Genomic DNA, 23478 nt, shown 5'->3' on the forward strand with positions numbered 1-23478 from the left:
GCATACATGAATTATTTCTTTCAAAATATTTATCTACATATATATATATATATGCATAGAATGCACTGGAGAAGATTAGATTGAGCGATATAAATGTGTATATTGTCCCAGATTATGTAGAGAACCACTTCAAATAAACGAATAAAAGGAAGACAAGGTCATTTGTATTTATATACATAAACTGTGCGTATTACAAACTGTTTTCGTAGTTTATTTATTTATAATTTTTTTTTAGAAAAAGAGAATGAAGATAGCAAAGAAAGTATCCGTGGTTTTACCAAATTGAAAGTTCACTAGATATACGTATGCATGTATTGTATTGTATATTCACAACAATTGGAGAAAAGAAAGAGCGAAAAAAATATAAGATAAGAAATTTAAGTAATAACACTAGACTCTTATCCAGAATCTACATTGACACTACCGCTATTGGCATTATCAATCAATACTGCCAGTAGTTGTAGATGGATTCAAGGCTTCTACTTCATAATGTCGATATACTGAAGTGATATAAGTCATCACAGAATTCCAATCAGGTCGTTCTGTTGTAAGCATATCTTGTAATTTTAGTGTAGTTGGAATACCTTCATCTTCGGCAACTTTAAAAGCAATCTATAATAATCAATGAATGTTGACAAATGGAAATTATGAAAAAGTAAATTTAATGTATATTAAAAAAAACATTTAGATTCATGTCATATCAAACATAAATTATAAATAAAAACGAAAGTTATTGTGAAAATGTTATTTAAACTGAAATACAATAGGCGAAAATTTCCAACTGGTTAGACTAAACTGGTTAACAATTTGCCTCACCGTGAGCGCTTGATATTTAGGCCACTGAGGTGTGACTCAACTTTAATCGATTCGAAATATTATGAAGTCATATTACAATACGGCTAGTGAGTAACTACTTTATACTGGACATGGTTCAGCTCTACCGATCACGACTTGAGATTAGCCCTCAAGTTTTTTATTTATTTAAACACAAATATTGGTACAAAGGGGCACCAGATATATATGCACCACACAAATCTCATTTAATTTGTGTGAGGGCTGTGATACTACCCGGATGCCCAGACAGAAGCAGGTAGTTTTCTTAGGGGGCCACACCCCGAACCTTTCACCTAAAGATCCAATCCACAAGGCAGTGAAGCATCGTAAGGAGATACAGTCCCATGGTAGCCGGTGACCAACGATTGATTCATACGCCATTTGTTCCCTCATGATACTGGAGCCCATGTGCACCATTGGTTTGGAATCAGGGTTTTCCGACTCCCCTAGGTGGACTCGCCATGTCCACCGGCCCGGTTAGAGCGCCGGACATTCGCTTTTCGTTCTCTCAAAGAGCCATATGACCTGAAGGCCCGGATTCAATTTATTTACTCTGAAGAAATGGCTTACATTAAGTCACAAAACAATTTTTTCTACTCATTGGGATATAACAAAAAGTATATTTATCATTAAACAGCCTTTTTTTTATTTATTCCAACTAAACTATTATCCGAACTAAATTGTAAAAGATTAATCGATGTTATAAACTTAGTTTTTAAAAACATAAGAAAGTTTCTCCGATTAGTTAAGACATTAGAAGAATGTCAACTGTTTAGATAAATAAATTGACGTTTTTTTAAATTATAAGTCATTAACTGACGATATGATTATTATTTGCCAATAAGCTTGAAAGGGTCACTTGCTAATGTAGTATCATAACAACAACATGTCGAAATATGTCATTGTCTTTGTAATTTATTTATCAAGTATACAGAAGATTGTGTACTAGACTCTGAGTCATACCATTTGTGTAAGAGTCAATAATACCGATAGTAATACCCGATAGTTCAAACTGTGAAATACATGAACTAGAAATATGAACTCATAACTGATTGGTTGAAATTCAATTGTTTTAATCATTAAACAATTATTTCTATTATTCAGAAGAATCGAGACAGAAAGCTTATATCATTCTAAATTAATTAGATTGATAATAACTTCATTTACTAATTACCTATGTTGCATTTTCATCATTATTATTTATTAACAGTAATCTTCATCAAAGAAAGCTTTCTTTGATGATTTTGATTATTACCCTGAAGAAGTCCAGGCAAGTTAGCTGGAAGAAACGTTGGAATGATTTATTTAAATTTCAATGGCTGAGATTATTTCAAATATAATTTTCACATATAATGACATCTCTATACTCGGCGCCCAATTTTAGTCAAGCTATTCGTTTTAAGCTTGACGAATATTTGTATAAATCTTCATTATAAACCAAATTATTGGTTTATTGTTAATATTTATAAAACTAAAAAGAAATAGAATACAATAAAAAGGAGAACTTACTTCAAAACAACGTCGTTTATCAATAGGTAAACCATTAGATGTGATTAAATCATTCCATGGGATTTTTGATGGAACATATGTATGTAATAAAGCACAAAATGCTAAACCATTATTCCATGAGCTAGAGAAATTTGTTACTTCTACACCACGATAGCCTAATACACGTGACTGACACCAACGTAATAAAGCATTACGTTTTGAACCAGCTCCAGTTAATCTAGCTAATTCTTGTAATGGATCTTGCCAAACTTGATGAATACTACTATGAAAACTAGTTGATGTATTCGAATGATGATCTTGTGTGGGATTAATAGATAACAAATTGTCATTAACAGTAGCATCAGCAGTACCAATGGTTGCCGAAATATCAGATTCCTGGATGAATGAATTACGATTATTTTCACTTGAATTAACACTAGTTGTACCATTACTAGTACCTGTATGTATTTTCCCATTATTATTATTATTACTACTACTATCTGGTATAGTTGTTGATGTGAAACGTCGAAAACTCACTAAATCTAATGATCTTGATGGAGATTCTTTATGTTTTATGATTAAATCAGTTTTACTATTGTCATATGATGCATCAGCGGTAATGGTAGGATGATTAGTAACAATATCGTCTGCTTTGAATGTTTGTACAACACTTGGCGTTGAATTACTACTCTCAATTACATTACTTGTTATCAAACTATTATTGTTATGATTATTACTGTTCAATCCAGTTTTTATAGTTGATCCACAAACACTATTATTTCTTCTGGAAAAAGATAAACAAAATAAGGTGGGATTTTAGAATGTAAATAATCAAGAATTGTATTTATGTAGAATAGATATTTCGGTTATGAAATTATCTCAGTGATGAATGACAGCTGTTTAAAGTAATTTTTAAAGAGAAATTTCTTTAAAACTTTAAGTCAAGAATATCAACAACGGATTGATTAGAACTAGAAGTTGTAGTTTTTCTAACTACGTGTATGAATGGAAGTTAATTTAACAAGACAGATGCAATTTTATAATTTTCAAGTATAACACATTTTTACCGTTGAAATTATGATTTCATTTTAGTTAGACAACCAGAGAAAAACTGGAAACACTGGAACGATGTTTTGTCTTAGAATGGGACTCACCAGAAGTGAGCATTCACAAACCGGCACGTGAAAATCAAACCCATAACTTTCAATATTGCACTTGAACACCTAACCTCTAGATCACTGAAACGGCATCCAACGGTGCTTTGTGTAACTCAAATCAATCCACTATCTTAAGTAACCCGTCATCTACTGCCCGTGGTGGATAACTTTTTCATACTCGGTACGGATTGAACTCTATTTGTCACGGCTACTTGCTAGAACTCCAGGAGTTACATCTTGAAGCCAGCCACTAGTGAGCAAATGATTATTATGAGTATAAGAGATATGTGGAGATTAGTATTTCTACCGTTGACGTATTTATGATAATGAGTCTTCTATTCAATCATAAACGATGTACGACCTGATACAAATATCTATTGACTCTATATGCCACAATATAAGTACAACCAAGGGGAATTAACAAGACGTAAACTATAATGATGTTAATGGTGATGGGGATTAGACACAGAGAACGCTGTTGTGGAAGAACGACTAAAATGTATAAAAATAATGTTTGCAGTAAACACATACACTTTTACTATGACTAAGTTTAAGCTGTCACCTAGAGCCTCCAAAAGTAATCTTGTGGATACCAGACAGGAATTCTGTATAGATCAGTTCAAGCCAATAACTTTAATTATTCAGGTCAAATCTGGTCTGGTTACTCATGGCAGAGATTTTTATTTCGAGATTCGATTTTAATCTAAACTCTGTGATCAGTTTCATAATCTTTGACAAGTACAATCATAAAGATCTTTTTAAACACAATACACGCATATAGGATAGATGAGGAGTCACAGACATACGGGAGTGTGGAGATCGTTAAGTATCACTGAAATCATGAAACAACCAATGCTATACCATAGTTGGAAACCTCATACAGAAAATGTCATTTCCATCAAGATTACAGGTACACTTTGCTGCAGGCTTACCTGTCGACTACTTCCAACCACCACCTTACAAAATAGGATACGTGGATAGTGTTTGTTCTGTTCTTTTCATTGAAAATGGATCCAACAATTCACTGGTACGCAAAACTCATTTAAATGTCTAATGCATGAGTTATGCAAAAAAACGTTTGAAAATAATACATTTGTTAAATTTTATTTATATGTAGGTCTTATATGGATCATTAATTAGCTTCATCAATAAATAAGACATCCAGTCAGAATCAGGTTTGAGGTGATAAGAACTCATGAATAGTGTCATAGTCCACTGAGATGCGAATCTACACTATCAAATCGTCTGGTTATAAACGTTACTGTTGAGTCACTCTAAACAATAATAATACTAATAAAAATATCAATAATAAGTGGTAAACTTTATTGTTCACAGATAATTGTTTTCAAGCTTAAAAAGAATTTTAGACTTCATTTTTAAATGTTGATTGAAATCTATTAAACAAACTCCTTGATGTAAAGACGTGTAAAATTCAGATTATAATTATTCGAGGTTTACATTAAAGGCTACTAGTACTAATCAGACAGACAGATAAATTTCAGCAAGTGAAAAACATGAGAACTGATAAGTACAGGGTACAAACTAACCTGAGTAAAACATCTTTCGAATCTATTTTAGTAAATTGATTGAAATTATTAAACACTGTTGTTCCAGTTGAATTCATGATAGTTGATGTACCAAGTGGTGTTTTAACATTACGTTGATTATTATTACCACTACTAGTAGTAATGTTATCTGATGGAAACTTCTTCGCTACATTTTGATTACCTAATATAGTGGAACTTGGTCCACCAGGTGCTGATGTATGAATCAGGCTGTTCATATCTGTATTCTCCTGATTCTTCACTTTGTAATTAATTTCTGATGAAATGACAGGATTTGTGATAGTTGTCCTTGAATTCAGTTGATGATTTGAAGTGGAATTACCAGTATCATTGTTCCCGTTACCATTATTATTACTAATAGGTGCAGTCGACTTTCCAGGATACCCAGTTGGCGACATTAAACTAAGACATGATGAAATATTTTGTCGATTATTTTTTCCATTATTACTATTGTCATTGTTATTGGTATTAGTGTATAAACGAACTGGACGTGAATTACCGACTGATGCAGATGTTGTACTGCGTTTCTGATGTTGGACCGCTTTGACCTAAATTAAAAGAGAAGTAAAAATAAGTGTTTTATATTAAGCAAAGAAAATAAACGCCAATACATACTATCTAAACTTTCGTAAGTAGCCAGTCCAATAGAATGTAATTCTTGCAAGTGTGTAACAGAATGATCTATAAAAATCAAATGATTATGACTAACTTAGAGAAATTAATCAATAGTCATGCATCTCTTCACGGCTGTCATCCTTCAAGGACTGATATCTTATATCAGTATGGCTCATAGTAACCCTTTAACAATTGGATCAACTTTATGTTAGTTAACATGGCATATGCACATAGATAGAGGTTGGCGATGTATACCGAATGTCAAAACTGTCACAGTAGAATAATGAGCAAAATGTGAGATAATTTATAAGATATATCTAACAGCCTACCTTTGACAACAGTACTATTTATTATATGATTCAATCGTACGAAAGTAACAGTTTTAAGACTAATACAATTTATTTAAAATCATACTAGCGACCTATACATTCCTCTTGTCTTCAGACGTAATGCTTCACACTAGTAAAGTAATGATAAAATGGAGTATTTTTTGGTTTACTAGAGTTTTCATATTAGTCCTGGAACATGGGAGATGTAAGTTGGCAAAAGTCAAATAAATTTCTAGTATATACGTAGAGGTTTCATTAGAAAGTGACACTTAATTAAAGTAATTCAAACTTATCACTACTTTAAAATATGAAATTAAATACGAAAAAAAGGTCATGAACTAATAATATTATGTATGCACATATGGCACAATGAAGTACATTTCATAGATTGTTACACTTTGAGTAAAAATCAACGTGAGTACTAATCATATTATTATTTATATCAAATAAACTGATAAGTTAAACAAGTAAAAAGTAATTGTTCTTTGTTGATACATAGTAATAAGAACACAATTTGTAAGTGAACATCCTCTATGCGTACATATTCGTGGATAAATAGACAAATAAGCGTAAACAGAAACAAAAAAAATACCTGATTTTCAATACTTTGAATTAAACTGCGTACAGTTGGCCCGGTTGATAGAGCACTAGGTCGACCTGGTGCTCCAGGTGAACCTGGATACGTAGAATGTAAATGGTTTGTATGATTAAATCCAGTGGAACGATGTGCAGTAAAAGGATGCATTATACTATTACGTCCAGTGTAGCTATTGTCTGTTAGTGTACCAGGTGCTAAACGACATGAGTTAGTTGTTGTATTTGTAGTAAGATAAGCGGAACTACTTGGACAAATATTCTGAATGATATTTGATAGAATTGGTTGGTTTGATGAAGTAGATGAGACTGAGGTAGGGTTGGGATTTGGTTTATCCGTTCCATCTGATGATAGATGAAAACCAGAAGTAAAGTTGAGATGTTCATTTCCATTGTTTCTCGATGATAATGAGTTAATTTTATCTTTTAATATTGTAATTTCAGAATTCAAACGAGTAGAATCTTTAGTTAATTTTTCAACCTGAAAGTAAATTTCAAAAAAATACGGCATTAAGATCTCATTGAAAAGAACTAAGTCATTAATTATATGCTAACTAGCTTCGATGGAATAACACATGAGACTATCGATAACAGATACATCTTCAAACGTTCGATGATTCTTAAATATACATTTAATCCAACTAGTAGAATTTCAGGTTTTCAAACAATTTCAGTTGTGTTCAGTTGAACTGCGGATGACTCACGTGTGAAACGAGCGAAACTTATTGCTTGGCGTTTAGTATTAAAGTTCATTTGTTTATAACATGTAAAATATGTGACGAATTACCTTAGTGTTGTTATTTAGAACAAATATTTTGCGAATGGAATAGTTATGTCATTAAATATTCGTTTAACTATTGGAAAATGTCAATTTGTAAATGATTTATTTTTTAAATTGAGAGTAAACGATAGCATACTTTTTAGACTACAATTTTATTTAAAAAACAAACCAGAGGAAGAAATATACACAAGCAGAGGATATATGTCTACTGGATGAACCAGAAACTGAGTGGAAACACTAACAGGAGACTGTGAGGGCGCCCACTTTTTGTGATAAGCCGTTATTAATCGAAAAGTTCGTGTTTCTAGGTATTAGCTTGAGTGTTCGTGGTAGCGCAACAGATGAGATCAATCCATGTATGATGAAAGCCACAGTGGTCTATGACAATTCGGACTATCTTCAGAGCTGTTATAATGTCAATCTGGTTGGGAAAGGTAGGATTTACAGCGCATCAGTGAGAGTAGTTTGCTCTATACTTGTGAAAGCTGGTCTTTCCGAGTTGAGGATGTTCGGCAACTCTTCTTGTTCGATCATCGTCGTCGACAAAGAGTTATTGAGATTCAGTGGCAAGACTATATTATCAATGAGTGTTTGCATCCACTGACGAAAACTTAATCAGTGCCACCAGCTTGAACCACAGGCTCTAGTGGCTTTGTCATGTGTTGCGAATGTTGTCCCAGCGATTTTCACATCGTGCATTATTCGCTGAAACTGAGGTTGGATAAAGTGGAGAGGTAGTTAGTTTGTGTCATGGTGGTGAGGTATGATGGAAAGCTCTCTGAGTGACATCTTGCGATCTATAACAACTCCCTGGGTGAGGTCCTACAGATAGTGGAACTGAGTGGAATTCGACGTTATCAAACATGGCTAAAATAGACAATAGTACTTCTGTTGTAGTCTTGTTTTATATTCTTCATAGAAGTGAGAGGAACTTTTTAAATCCCTCCCATACTTTCAGGTGAATTGTTTTTCTTATTGTGTGGCCCATTTGTACCAATATTCATGCTTTTAAATAATTATTTAGTTATGCGGTAATAAATTTACCAGTTTACTCTTCCTAACTAATTACGGTTTTTATTTAACGAAGTAATCAAGTATCATAGCACTTCGAATTATATTAATGTGTTAACAATCATTTTAAGAAATACATAACTCAAAAGTATCCAATTTAGCTAAGCTTCGATAACAGTTAGGAGTTCGGTGGATTAGTTTAGTTCATTTAAACGACTAACCAAGTATGCATTAAGGTATTCTGCTTCCAACTATATCTTTTATATGAAGAATAATGCTACCAACTGACTGACCAAATCCAAGTAAATTGACTGGGGATTAAAACCTAAGACCCAGATGTAGTCAATTATTGAAAACACTATACAACTGTTTCATTTAATTAGTTTAAATATTCCGAATCATCTACCATAGGGGAAATTCGTGTCCATTCAGAAACTTAAACCTTTTTATTCAGCATTACAGCCATGACCATACTTATAAAAGAGGTAAGCATAAAAAGAAATTTACTAGTTCCATTTTGCATAGAAATAAACTCATTTTCTAATAAAAGCAATGTATTAAATTAAAAAGAGCATCCATTAAACTGCACTCAATATGCACAGAATCTGATGAAAACAATAGATGTTTTCTTCTTATTTTTCCTCTTCTGATTACTATCGCAATACAAGGTAAGTCTAACTTTCAACTAAAATATTGTACAAAATTCACCTTTTTTTCTTAATAAGACTTTTTGTGCGGCATAGTTATTTGTATACATGCACTCTGAATTAAAAACACACACACATAAACGATTTATCCTAACTAAAATAATCCATGTAAACAGGATTATGTGAATCACCATGTGGTTAGTCTGAAAAAAATTAGCATAAAATCAATATAATAGTTGTGAAAAGGGTTAGCGATTTCCGTAATTTTTACCAATAAAACAGAATAGATGTAGAAGATAGAGCGAGAGGAAATTATTAGAAGTAGCTAATGTATGGTGACGCTGTATACTTCTAGTTGATGAGATAGCAACTGATTATCAGCTAGTAATTTCAGAAAAGAAGTTATTTGAGGATTATCAACCATTTTAAAGGTTTATAAAAAACACTTAAGGTCAAGGACAACTAATTGCCATCTTATTCTTACAAGGTGAGGATAGTAGTTGACCGATTATGTTCAAGTGACAAATACTTCGAGGTCTTTAAGTGTGAAGTGTCTTGATGTCACAGAAATAACTCGTAATTACGCTTCAATGCCAGGATACATTGGTCGTAGTGGGACTTGAATGTCTGACCTCCGCCTTAATAACCCAGTACAGTATCAACAGAGTTAAGAAACCTACTTGAATATCGTTTGATCAAACACAACGTGTTGTGATTGGATGTAAATCTAATTAGCAGCTCAATGATGCAACTCAATAAGTATGTCAGCAGTGCGCTAGACCAATGAGCAAACGGTTACATTTCCTTGAAGCTTTAACTATTTATTCAGTTCACATAAAACCCGGTACAGCTGGGGGACAAAATCAAATTTTTGTGGACTGAAATACTGTTTAGGTGCCCAAGATGAATGTGGTTTTAGTAGGAGCCCATCTCTAGAATCATTACTCCAAACGTCTAATCAACAAAAAAGTGCAGAAATGTAAGGATCTGCCATTCCATAGTGATCAGTAACCAAAAATCGGTTAACACGTCAATCAATTCTTTATGACCCTAAAGCTTATGTACACTACTTGCTTAGAATCGAGTTTTTTTATTTCATTGCATGGATCATTCATATTCATAACATAGTTTGGCTTTTCATTCTCCTACCTTTGTAAGAAACGTAATCGCAGAGTGAGGGAAACGAGATTAACCTCCTCGGCAGAGGCTGTAAACGCGGCCTCTCTCCACCTTCGGTCGTACCAGGATATTTATGGGAAAGTCGTTATTGTCCAACGGAGGGCAACAGAGACTTTAACAATCGTTCTTATACTCATAATACTTTTATGATGTGTACTCCTTGAAGTGAAACCGTGCTGAACTTACATAATAAAAGGCTGTTTTTCCTATCTATTATTATTTTATTGTTATTCAAGCATATAAAATAATAATTTTATCTATTACGTTAAAAAAGGCTCAGGCACTCGCATCACAGAAATCGATCAATGTAGTGAACAATAAAGACTAACAAATTATTTGATACATACAGCATATATTCACACATACTTATAAGTATTTCTATTACATTCTTAACGAAAATTTACCTTTATTTTTAAGACAGAAAAGAGAAAAAAAGGAGAATTTCAAGAGTACAACTTCCATCATATTTGGTTATTTATTTGTTAACATGAATATTATCAAGTGTCATTAATTGACACTTCTTAATACTGGGTCATGGATACAGCCCCCCTCCTTGAAATACACACATACATACATGATAGTATAAAGGAGAATATTTGTAATATAGAAAAAATAAAATATTCTCACAAGTAATTACTTATCAATTCATGAATAATTAACGGTATACATAAAAACCAACTAAAAGAAAATGATTATCACTACTATTCTTGAACATCTCATAATCTACGGTACATTTTTGTATTCGATTCTAATTTATGAAAATAGTTTTACCAATTAAATAGAAAGACACCCAATACAAATCATATTATGATACTGAAATTATTCAAATTACAGAGTTAATAATGCCATAAATAGTGATGCATGAACATTAAATATGCTTTTCAATAAATCCTCCTCAGGTTTAATATCAACCTGCTTAGTGCAAAGTGGTCATAGTAATAACACAAATCAACCATTCCCAATGATTTATCAGGTTAGTTTTCACTAAAGTTGATCAGACTTAAAGTTCAACAAACGGCAGAAACAATAGCCATTTGAATTAAAAAAAAGACAAAGGTTTATGTGCCAAAGAAACATGACCAACGTATTTTCTTACCTTGTCCAACATTAGGGTTAACAGATCTATGATAATCTTAGTAACAGAATGACCTGATTTGACTAATTCACATGTAACCCTTCCCATTTCGCATTTTCACAACCTGTAATTAATCTTATCTAATTGCTATTGTCATTTACATATCTAAGGTTTATTATTATTGTTTCGACATCAATACTAATCTTCTGAAAACATGAGCAAGTACTTACCCCACCTCATAAGCTTCTACTGAATGCACAACACTTTATACCCTATACAATACACCAAAGATTTGACTTGTTTCTCTCTAACCCTCTATTGACCATGGTCATATTCTGATTATTGATCTCAAAATTCCACTCAACGTATAGACTTATTCAAGTTAACATTGTATGTTGGTTATCTCAACATTGACAATCTTATTTTAGTCTACGAACAGCCGTAAATCCACATGCTATGGCTGTAAACGATGTATTTTGCCCTAAAACTGGCCACTTTTTAAACTGTTAATTTGGACATATAACTGTAGAACCTAAAGAGAATTTATGAGAAAGAATATTCCTCGTTCATATGTCAATTTTTTTTAGTATGGTAGGGATCTTCGAACAATTCCATAAACATCCATTCAGTTGTTTTTTCCTAGTTTTATTTTACCATTAGGCTAATATAGCCGAGAATGAATTAATTTATATTGTGCCAGTCGGTTATACGCAACGATTAAATTTGCCATACCCTATTGGCGCAGCAAGATGAATTTTTTACGGTTCTTTAGAAGAACTGAGAACTCTCTTGAGGTTTTAGGAGTGTCTTATTAATGCGTGCGTGTGTGTATACGCGATAGTAAGAATGATACATATGTTCTAGATCGTTTGTCCATTTTATTTAATCATAATAAAAAAGACATTATTTTTTTCGCTCAATAGTTGATAATTTAGTAAAATGATCTTGTTTAGAAGGATAAGACAATTACACTAATCTCAGAATTATAGTCCTCAATTCCAACTAATACGCTATGGTTTCAACAGTCGGATTTGTTTCGTAAGCCTGTAAGCTTAATACACAAATATGAATATAATTACTGAAATTAACCGAAATAATTTTACTCTTTTTATTCTTTGACAGAACTTACTTGTTCTTTGAGAGATGCATTCTCTGAGTTTAGGCGGTGAGATTCCTGTTCGGATTCAGTTTTAATTTCATCAGCGACTTGAACAGCTTTTAACAAATCTCTTTCATATAATCGCCATTCAGTTTGTTCACGCTCACGTTCACAAAGTAGAATCTCATAATTCTCTTTGATTTTATGCAATTCAACAGTGATCTCATTCAATTTCTTCCTATCTTCATTAATGGATACAGAGAGTGGGTTTTCAAGTGAATCAATGAGAAAAACGCAATCAGTTTGAACAGCAATGCTAACTCTTTTCAAGTGATCTGATATATCATCCTGTTTATTTAGTGAACCTTTACAACAATCGAGAGAAATTCGACCTTTAAGAGAAGTTAGTTCTGAAGAAACCGATTGGTACGCTTTTTCCAAAGAAGAATGCTTCGTTTCTAAAGCATCATAACTGTCTTGCAAAGCTGACGCTTTTTCTGTCAAGATACGGCATTCACGAGCAAGACTTTCCGAACTTTGGGCCAAGTCATTATTTTGACCTAGTAGAACTTGTTTCTCTTGCTCGATGGAAGCATACAACTCACAAAAGTGATTCTCTCGTGAACCAGGAGTTTGTGCACCACGATCAGTGAGCAATAAGTGTTTCAACTGTTCAATTTGAAATCGACAGTGTTCAAGTTTGGAAGTCTGAGTTGAGAGAGCTTCCAATAAAATCGCGCGCTCAAAGGCAAGACTGTGAGCCTCTTCATGAGCCTCATCAACACTGCGCTGTAGATCCCATAGTTCTTGCAATGTGGCTTGGAGTTCTTCGTTGGTAGTATAGTTGGCCTCTTCCATTTGTAGTAAACGACCTTGGAGAGTAGCAATACTAACGACTGGGTTTTCTTTTTGCTTTCTACTACTCATATTTTCCAAGTCACTTGAATAGTTAGTATCATACACAGTAGGCTCTTCAGTAGGACATAAATCATACCCTGGTGCCATTTCATTCCATTCACTTGATAATGAACTAGCTGTAACACCTCCAGTAAGTGCAGTGGTGGCTCCACCTGGAGTAAGACGTGTTGTTGTGCCAAGTGATTCAGGAGGAGATGAGGTGAAGGCAAATAATTTACGTGAACTAGGAGTTGTGGAATTCAATTTTGTGTTTTGATGGGATTCTACGCAGGAACCTTGATCTCCATCTTTTTTGCATGGACTTCCGAGAGCTAGCAGCTGGTTTCTCAGCTGGATGTTTTCAAGTTTAGTTTCCTCGGTCAATAAAATAGCTTTTGACGCCTCTTCTTTAGCACGGCGAACTTCGAACGTTAACTTTTCTATTTCCATCTTGCGTGTTTCTGTGACTTGTGTTAATTCTGATATCCGAGCTTCATACTGCTTTTTCTCCCTTTCCACACGTGAAAGTAGGTCACTGTTTACAGATATGCGGTGAGCGTTAGAATGGGTGTTAAGGTGAGTTTGAAAATGAGGTTCCGACGAAGTTAGCTCAGCGTTTTTAGAACAAACTGTGGGAATATTAGCGGCACTACTATGGTGCTTTTGTTTACTGTTGAGATTCTTTCGTTTACCTGGCTGAGTAACCTGAAGATTTGACGAATGCATTGCCTGCCCTTTTCCATTATTGGCAATTTTAATATTTTGGTAGCTAGACGACTTTTTCAATGTAGGCTCGCCAGCTGCTCGCAGTTTAGCTGATACTTGGGAATTCGGACGGACAAACAGAGAATCAGTGTTAGTTGATCCGGACCTGCAATGACCCTGAGTGCGAGGAGTAGTAGAAAGAGCCGGCATTTTCCTTTCCTGTGAAACTCTACAAAGACCCTTGATATCTTCGGTGTTAGACTTATCGATTCTTCTTCTGGAGTGAGAAATATTAGGGAGGAACGCTGAATTAAGGTTTTCTTTTTCCGAACTAAGATGGAGAATGGGTTCCTGTAGCATTAGATGACGCAGTATATCCCTAAAAACACGAAAACATTTACGTGAGGATAGGAGCATAATTTAAAATAGGTCATTTATTTGTGTTCCATTGGAAACAACCCATTTACGAACAAAGTACTTATGGTAGACCGATCAGAATAAATTATTTAGGACCTGAGATAAATGCATTTATACACTAATAAAAGGTCAGATGACAACTTTCCCATAGTAACATACAGTGTTTCGTCACATACTCTAGGATGTTTAGAAATAGCTTACTTGACCTACATATTTGATTAGGAATTATCGTGTTGCTCAATCAAAATACCTTACACAACTAACGATTAAAGAAGTAGGTGTCCAAAATGACATTTTTCTTGTATTTGGAGTCACTATAACGTCTTAAATCGTTCCGCGTGTTATTCCATAGTTTACGAACAACCTAAGACTACCTGAGTAATTACATCACAAATTAATCACTGAAAGATCTATGGAATATATTGATAGAGAATTTGATAGAACATGAAATCAGGAAATATAATTCATCACCAAGTTTTACGTTTTAGATGGAGGAAATACGAAATCGTTATTTACACATGTTTAAACTACAAAGTGGTAGTGCTGAAAAGGCTTGATTACTTGAGAGAAGCTGTATGGTTTCATTTCTGTCTAAGAAGTAGTATAAAAGCTACAGAGGACATGAATTTGTGATACGTAGCCCAACCAAATTTTTGAGTGGCAAGACTTTTTAACTTTGAGGAAACCGTACGCATTTCATGAGAATGAGCTGGCTTTTCATTTGATAGCTGTTTAATTTAAATAACAACAAATCTGTGGAGTTCTGAACTGAAGCATAAGGGATCATCGATTGTTACTGGAACTTCGAAACTGAAGACGGGAATATGTATCACTGAAAATGATAATGATACAAGGAATAGAAAAATAAAGCGATATTGCTCAGGATAATCAGAAATGCAGCAGACTTGTTACGAATAGAAATATCGGCGTGAATCTACATTACAATTCTTCATATGCAAATTATAGTACTCATCGAATTATAAGATTGCTTTATGCCGAAACTTATTTCAGAAATAGAAGAAAAAGTTTCTATCGTTAGAATAAATAAGCGGATGACGCAAATTGTAATGCAGATAATTGATACAGCTAATTGCGTGATTTAGGACACGCGATTCAGTTTACCTTAAGCACGATATCTTAATGTCGTTAAGGATACATAAAGATGAGGAATATTATTGTGCGGTCCCAAATCTTAAAGGCACGACCATTTGGTCAATTTTTATTAAACAACAGATTTACTTCGGGACATCTTGTCTAACTAACGACTTAACACATAATCCACAATGACAAGGTTAAGCAAGATTGACACGTTTTAAAAGCAGGTAGAAAATTTGGAGTCTTGAACTTGTAACAACAAAGGTTCTGCCTATTAAACTAATGCATTGCAACATACCGAAACTTATCTCCGCATATTTCAAATAGACTCCCAAATTGAGAATCGCGCGGCAGATCGCCTTGACAAGTATAGGCAGTTGGAAACATAAAAGCAAAGAAAGCGAAATTATCCATGTTTGTAAAGTTATCCATTTATCCCATGTTTAATTATCATGTCAAACCGTAAAATCAGTGTAATGTTCGACTGTTACTCGTTTCTTCTGTCTTCGCATAGATTCGTAATAAATGATATGAATCTATTTATTCACTTTTCAAATGAGCTTCTAATGACTGTTTTTGCTCCTAATACAAGCCTGAACTAACCGAATCACAGGTGCGTGCATTTGGAAACCGTCCAATGTTATTTCAAAGCTGAAACCACCATATGACTTTGCTGATGGTAATGGCGGTTTGATTAGGTGAGGAGCTAAAAACTTCTGGCCCCTTTAAAAGGGGATTGGAAATGTACCTTTGAAATAATATGCCAAAAAGGACACGCTATTTTCTTTCTTGCTCAGTATTACCAAGTAATTTGTTGTTGATTTATGTTTATCAGTGTTATATATATATACGGCTTTATAATACTTCATAGTTAACAATCACTTCTGAGACCTTAAATGGTCCTAAATAGCATTTGGTTTGCCGTTTCGACTCTTTGAAGTTTGCCACTGAGGCTACAGCAATACCACCCTTGAAGATACTCTGCATACTACGAAACAGGGTGATGCTTCTCAATCATGGTTTTCGGAACACAAGCACGACATTAAGTCATTATAGTTTAGAAAAACGTTTGTTTGAAGAGTTGGAGACAGGAGAACACAAGTAGGCTAAGTCAAGGATTTTTGAAATACACGGGCTGTTTACGTGGATTATCACACCTTATGGTTGAGATGCTGTTCGAGCAGCACTGCTCGTAACGCACTTTAACATGGTTACTCTAAAGGCAAAAAATAAAGGAGCAGATATAATCGGTAAACAATACAAAAACTTATTGTAAACGAGCCGACTGATGAATAAAAATAATCATTTGACTTTATTTACAGATGGTGAAACATGATATTCTTAAAATGACCTTCTAGATGGAGAGAAGCGCTCAAACTTTCGCTATAACTCCATAGTGATTATGGACCGGAAACATTTAACAGTTGATGTCTGTTTAGACTGGCACGAACAGCATCAACGAACCAAGCCTGTGGGGCTTTTTATTCTGACGAATAATTCACCTCTTCTTATGTTGTATGAGTCCTTTATGATGCAGTTCTGAAATAGAAAAATTATCCTAAATTTTGGTCAACAATATATCTTTGGGAACGTTTTAGCAGATGTAAACTGTCGTTCATAAAACTTGAAACAACAAGGCTGACATGTTTATAGAAGTTGAGACAAAAGGATTTGTGCGATTGTTCCTGTGTTTGTCGATCCTCATTGTTAGGGCTCATTTGGGCCTACAATGTTACGAATTTAGGAACGAAAACGACCGAGACACTCTAATGTGATCGATTCTCTTCGGAATCGACAACGGTCAATTATACTCAACACGTCAGATCTCAAGGGACGAGATAAAAATTAGAGAGAATTGCAGGTAATTTGATATTGTGGTAGAACAAGCAACTCGTACAAAATTGGTACGAAAGTTGGTACTATAGTAGTAGAATATAACCTTCGAGCTATCGTTACAGAAGAGAGCTTGGCTTTTCTAATAAAATCTGACTATTCTTGCGACTGCCTTCGCAATATTTGACAGTACTGTATATTAAGTGTTTGATCAATAACTTTTTATATCGCTTCGAGGAGAAAATTCTCTGACTAACTAGTTAATCATACCTCTTTATCATTCACAAATAAAACTCGAAGAACTGCGAGCGAGCGTCCATTGACAAGAAACCTATTGAAGTAAATGGCCTTGTGGACTGTAACTCCTGATCCATATCTTATTGAGATGGATATTGATAAGCAACACTGTAAGTGCAATAATTCATGTCATTCCACCTGTTATTTTTAACTGAGTCCCTCTGTCACACACTTTATCGCCCAAACATATAGGAACACCGGTAGTCTGTCGATAAACGATGTACTACTGATGCAGACATAATTACAGAGCGAAAAATGCCTGGAAATTGCTACTTTCTTCTAACACGCAGATTTTGCAATCACACCGGAAGAAGTCGGATGATCAAATCGGTGAGAAAAATAAATAAGTTATTTAACAGCTATGAACAAATGTTTCTGTCAAGTTAGGAAACAGTTCTATCCCTATTAAGTAGACCAATTGGATTTATTTAAAAGGTGGGCGACCGTAACTTTAAAATAAAAATCACTCAAAAATTTCGAGAATGAAGTAATATCAGAAGACGTTCCTAGGAAACAGAAAGTTGGGAATATTTACAACTTAGCTCTACACAATTCTAGAATGGGTATGTCAGAGTGGCTGTGGAGTATTTTATAAATTATTTAAAACGATTATTTTATTATCGATCATCATTATCGAGATGAATATGGAGTAGTATATCAATATTGTACGAAGAAAAGACTGTGAAACCGTTAAGGGAAGATGACTATGGTTTGACCCAGGTACGCTTGGACTACTTTCGAAATATGTATGGGGTGGAGGCTTATTTCTAGACGAATCTTGTCACTCATATCCCGGATATTGTGTTCATTACAAAGCCTAATATCTGTGATTTACCGAATAAACCCTATTTAGGAAACTTCATGAACCCAAGGACATGTATTCTAGGATATTGAGGCAACTTTCAATTAAACCCGTGAACTATCGTCCTGTGAGCTTTTCCAGGGTGGTCAAGGAAGTTCCAGGAAAGATTATTCCCAAAAGGTCTTATTGCATCACCGAAATCCTGAATGGATCTGAGTTAGATCATTTTTGAAAATCAGTCGAAATCGGGCGGCCGATTCATCTTAGTATGGAATTCTTCAACAGTGAACATCCGCAATTTTGCACATAGGAGTCAACCACAGGACTTTTGGTCATGTGCATCGATCCCTGAAGTCCAGACCACTAGGTCACTGGATGCAGTGATGCTTATACCCAACTCCAACCACTCCACAACATTATGCTCTGTGGTCTGAAGGCCAAGCACTGAAAGACGAGGCCAAATTTTATAGGTTCAACTCTTTTGTATGCAAGAGGTAGAACTTTTACCCCCCTAGGCAGCGTCAGTGTTAAACAAGGAGGACCTGATGTGGAACCTCAAATGGGCAAGGCAAAGTCAGAATTCTCACAGTTGAATTACATTTGGAACTGAGAAGATCTATCAGCCAACACCATAGTCAGAAATTTCAATTAAAACGTCAAGCAGTTCTATCGCACGAAGCTGAATCTTGCAGAACTGTAATCATCAACATGAAGATACACGTAGCTATATACAGCTGTTTCGTTCTACCTGAGGTTTACACTGATGATGTCGTTCAGAAAAATGATGAAAGCCCCACGACTAAACCATCCAGCTCAGAAAACAAAACTCCACCAAAATCAGTAACTTGAGCTACAGATCTTTTCTACCATTTGGTAGCTGTTTCCACAAGATATTCTGTATCCGTTAGCTAGACACAGGGTAGAAAGTAGAGGCCGACCGACGAACATGCAGTGACACTGGGTTTCAACCACATGATTCTTGAAGCCGAACATACAACTGCGGAGAGACGACGAAAGAACGAGTAACGTTTCGCAATAATTGGAATATAGTGTGAAGGACAGAGTAGTTTGAAGGATCGGAGTCGGCGCAGAATGTTCCATGAGAGTAACAGGTGTGAGTGTTAAACTCACCGTAATATTTAGTAATCAAAGTATGGTGGAATTTAATGGTCACATATAAAATTTAATAATGATATCACTTAAATGATGCCAGAACTATACCTCTTTGTAACTGACGTGAATTTATATTGACATCAGAGCTAGAATCATCAGCAATCGTATTAGGATAGGAATGGGTCTATAAAAAGAATGTCCAGCAATCGTAAAAGGAATCCTCCCTATGTTAGAAAAGTCCAATCGACATCGTTTGGAAATGAGTTAAAGATCTCTCTATCGCCATTGAGTCAACGTTTTACAAGTTTTTATAATCAATATAACATCGGAATATGGTTAACAGACGGATAAATAGACAGTCAAACGAACAAAGACAAGTTACAAGGATACTCATTTGGAGACTTCAAGCTAATCACACAACTCACGAAGTGTGTGTAAATTAACGCACTTGATATTCACATGCTATATGTCAGGTCCTGTGTTCCAAAATGAGCATACAAATATATAGTTTTACCATTTCCGTATTAAGCACCATAAGCCATTTAAATATCCAGATGACATCAATCTTCTTTCGCACGAAGGGAATAGTTTTTGAACATTTTAATCATAATTGGTGAACTTAATTGTGGGACGAAAATATTGGTGTGTTCTTGTGGGTTAAAACCGTCCTATAAATGTAGCTTTCATTGACTTCAGCGAAGCCTTTGACCAAATACATAACAAGGGGCTGCTATCTAAGAGAATATCAGGGGGGTACCGTAGTTTTTGGGTAAATGAAGTCATAATTTGTGAAGGTTATATTTGAAATAATCCCAGCTATTGAAATTTAAATAATTCCAACGGTTTGTATAGCGAACTTGTGTTGACTTCTTCAGGTTAATAATGAAAAATATCAATGAACTATATGGCGTTTAACAGTCAAATCAAAACTTTACTGTGCAAGATTGAGTTGTTAAATTTGTTTTCATATGAAGGAAAAATAAAAATGCAACTTGATAGTTGAAAATCGTTTCTGGATCATCAGTGCCAATCATCAAATTTCTAACTGCATAGCTCAAATAACCCACATTAATTTCAGTTAGAATAACGATAAATATAGAATAAACAAGTTGGATAGAGAATGGGCCCAATTTCTTGTTGATGAATATTTGACAAGCAGTTGCTAGTTAACTATCATCCTTTCTGTTCACGCTGCTCTTGTTCGCTTATATATACAGCGCTTTCGATGTCAAACTATATGTGTGTTAAAATCTTTCTAAAGTATTTTGGTCCCTTCAAAATTGATCTTGTGTCCTGTTTCCAACGCATGTAACGGTATCACCGACCACGTCTCAAATTTCTTAAAACCAACCGAGGATTTGGGAACATTTTTCAGACAGCGTTCGTGTTTCTCCAACTTCACATTCAACTGTCTTGAAGTTTCTGCCACACGTCTAATGATCACGCCGATGTTGAAAGATAAATTGCCTAGACTAGCCACTTCTTTCTGTATCTATCAATTCAACTGCTCCTGTGAGGCAAGTTATATAGGCAGATGTTCTAAGAATTCGTATACTCGGGCTCGTGAGCACCTCCAAGTGTGGTTAAGCAAAGGTGTAGTCAAAACGGTTAACAGCTCTATTTTAGCCCATTTAGTTCAGACGGGACATAGAGCCAACATTGAGCAATCTTTCACAATAATATATCGTGTTAACAGCAATCTACCTAATTCAGACTGAAAATCCTGCAGACGGCTGAGGCAGTTGCTATTGGAATCAAAAAGCCAGAGCTTTGCGTCCAAAAGAAATATGTCCAGCCGCTCTTTTTACCGTGGCCAACTTCAGGGTCAACTTGTTAATAATCAACTTTATAATATGGTGACATTAATTTGATTAATGTTCATTTTTATATCCTAAACTTATTTTATCTACTTATCTTTCCAGTCATTATTATTATTATCATCACACTTGCTGACCTTTTAGAGAAATTTATTCAGCATCCACCGCCATTTACTATATCTGACCTAATTCATATTATTCTACATATTACGTAATTTCTGATTTGTAATCCCATTGTTCTATCTCACCCTATGTCAACTATATATATTCTGATCATTTATCTTACGATTTTATTTCACTTACAAACTGTTTCAAGTTAACACTACATATTAGTCATCCCAACATTAACGATTCGATTTAATTTTAAATTACAAACACTCCTTGATTCACATGCTACAGTTTCTTAAATGATGTACTCTGCCTTAAACCTGGTCGTTTTTTATGGATTATTAATTTGGATTTACAATTTCAATCACTTAACAAATTCAGATGGACCAAAAGGACTTCGTAAACTGAAATCTGAGTCAGATTCCAGAGAGTCATAAATAAAGTCCACTGATCTACTAGTAGATACATTAGTAAAAAAAGAATGATACATCAAAACTTGCCATCATTTCATCCTCCCCTATGTTGATGGTACCAACATTATTCACGAATTCCACAGTTTTTTTAATTTTATGATTAATTAATGTGTCATAAGTTTTAAGTATCCTAGCTAAGTATTTCGCTAGACTGTGTGTCGGTGAATTTGTGAAATCAACCATCGATTTTATTGGAGTATTATTCTTGTGAATCTTTGGGAGTTCGTAGGATCTACAAGGGTTACAACACTTTGGATATAATATGAGCCACAATGACCGTCCTAGTTAAACTTTTATTGACAGTAAGATTTTGCTGGATTCAGCCTTAAGTTTATGTGACTAAAGTCCAGAACAGTCCATAAAAAGGGGTGATGCGATAAATGCATAACCAATCAGTCGAAAACATCAACTTCAACGTATTATTTTGTGCTTCTTGTGCTTTCCAGACAAACATCGGGGGTGATAATGATGGTGCAAAACGTTCATTCTTGACCACCAACCGCTTATCCGAAATAACCCCCATAAAGCATTTGTAATAATTTGATCTTCCTTGTAAACTAAGACGTGTTTTTATTCGGGAAAATATTATTATCGTACTAGAGTTTAGCTTTAAACTCAAATTTGCCGCTTTTAGCACCATTCGGGCTCACGAAGTTATTTTAACGAGGCCTTTACTTTAGGTCACACCAGTTGAGGTTTTCTTGTAGTACGTATTTATGCATTCGTACATACCGTCTTCCCGTGTTTTTTCGTGAATTGGGTTCCTAACCTTTTCGATGCTTGTTGCTTTACCACTTTTGGTGAAAGTTGCGGTTTTGATACATTTATACAGTTACTGTGATAACCTTATGCTTTTCGACCATTGTGATTAGATGTTTGAACTTTTCTTGTATAATCCACATTGTACTGGTCATAATGGCCATTTAAAGTCGTCGATATGGTTGATCTCTGTGCTTCTTCCCTATTTGAGATGATATGGAGTGTGGAAGGTATGAGAGTTTTTTCACGGAATGAATGCTGTCTATCACCGGCCGCGTACCAACGTTGCTGACAACCGATTTCATCGTCGCTATGTAGAGAATTTGGTTTCGCTGAGGCGAATCTTCCAGATGGGGTCTTGGAGCTTCTCACGCAGGTGAAGTTGCTGAGTGACGGTACATACTCAACAAGTCTGACATCAGACGAAGAGAAAGAGAGAAGTGTAGTCGCTAGCGCCATTAACTCTACTTTTACCCTTTATCGAACGGCTGAGATTCCTATTGTGGACACACCTAAAGAGGAGGCAACCCCTGTGTAGACCATTGTTACTCGTAATCTTAATATGTTTCTCACTTTTAAAACAGGGAAACCACCATCAATCAAAAGTGTATTATCCTAAACACCGCTGATGAAATGAGTGCTACTACAAGGTGTGAAGGCAGCAGTACTTTCTCATACAAGAAAAATTGGATATTATAAATAAACGGGTTCGTCTGAAATGCGAATCCGAAGGGAGAACCAATGAGATGCTCCCGGTGATCAGTGGGATGGAAACGACAATACAATTA

General features: G+C 34.8%; 1 protein-coding gene across 1 annotated transcript; it reads right to left on the reverse strand.

Annotated features, from left to right (window-relative positions):
* Positions 1 to 438: 438 nt before the first annotated feature.
* On the reverse strand, positions 439 to 14336 carry Smp_018010 (hypothetical protein; the record flags this gene model as incomplete). Its single annotated transcript, XM_018789424.1, has 5 exons — positions 439 to 612; positions 2344 to 3106; positions 5027 to 5592; positions 6581 to 7063; positions 12405 to 14336. The coding sequence occupies 5 exons, from the start codon at positions 14334 to 14336 to the stop codon at positions 439 to 441; spliced, it is 3918 nt and encodes a 1305-aa protein (XP_018654869.1).
* Between the last annotated feature and the right edge of the window lie 9142 nt (positions 14337 to 23478).

The sequence above is a fragment of the Schistosoma mansoni genome, chromosome W (genome assembly GCF_000237925.1).
Source record: "Schistosoma mansoni strain Puerto Rico chromosome W, complete genome".
NCBI classification, from domain to species: Eukaryota; Metazoa; Platyhelminthes; class Trematoda; order Strigeidida; family Schistosomatidae; genus Schistosoma; species Schistosoma mansoni.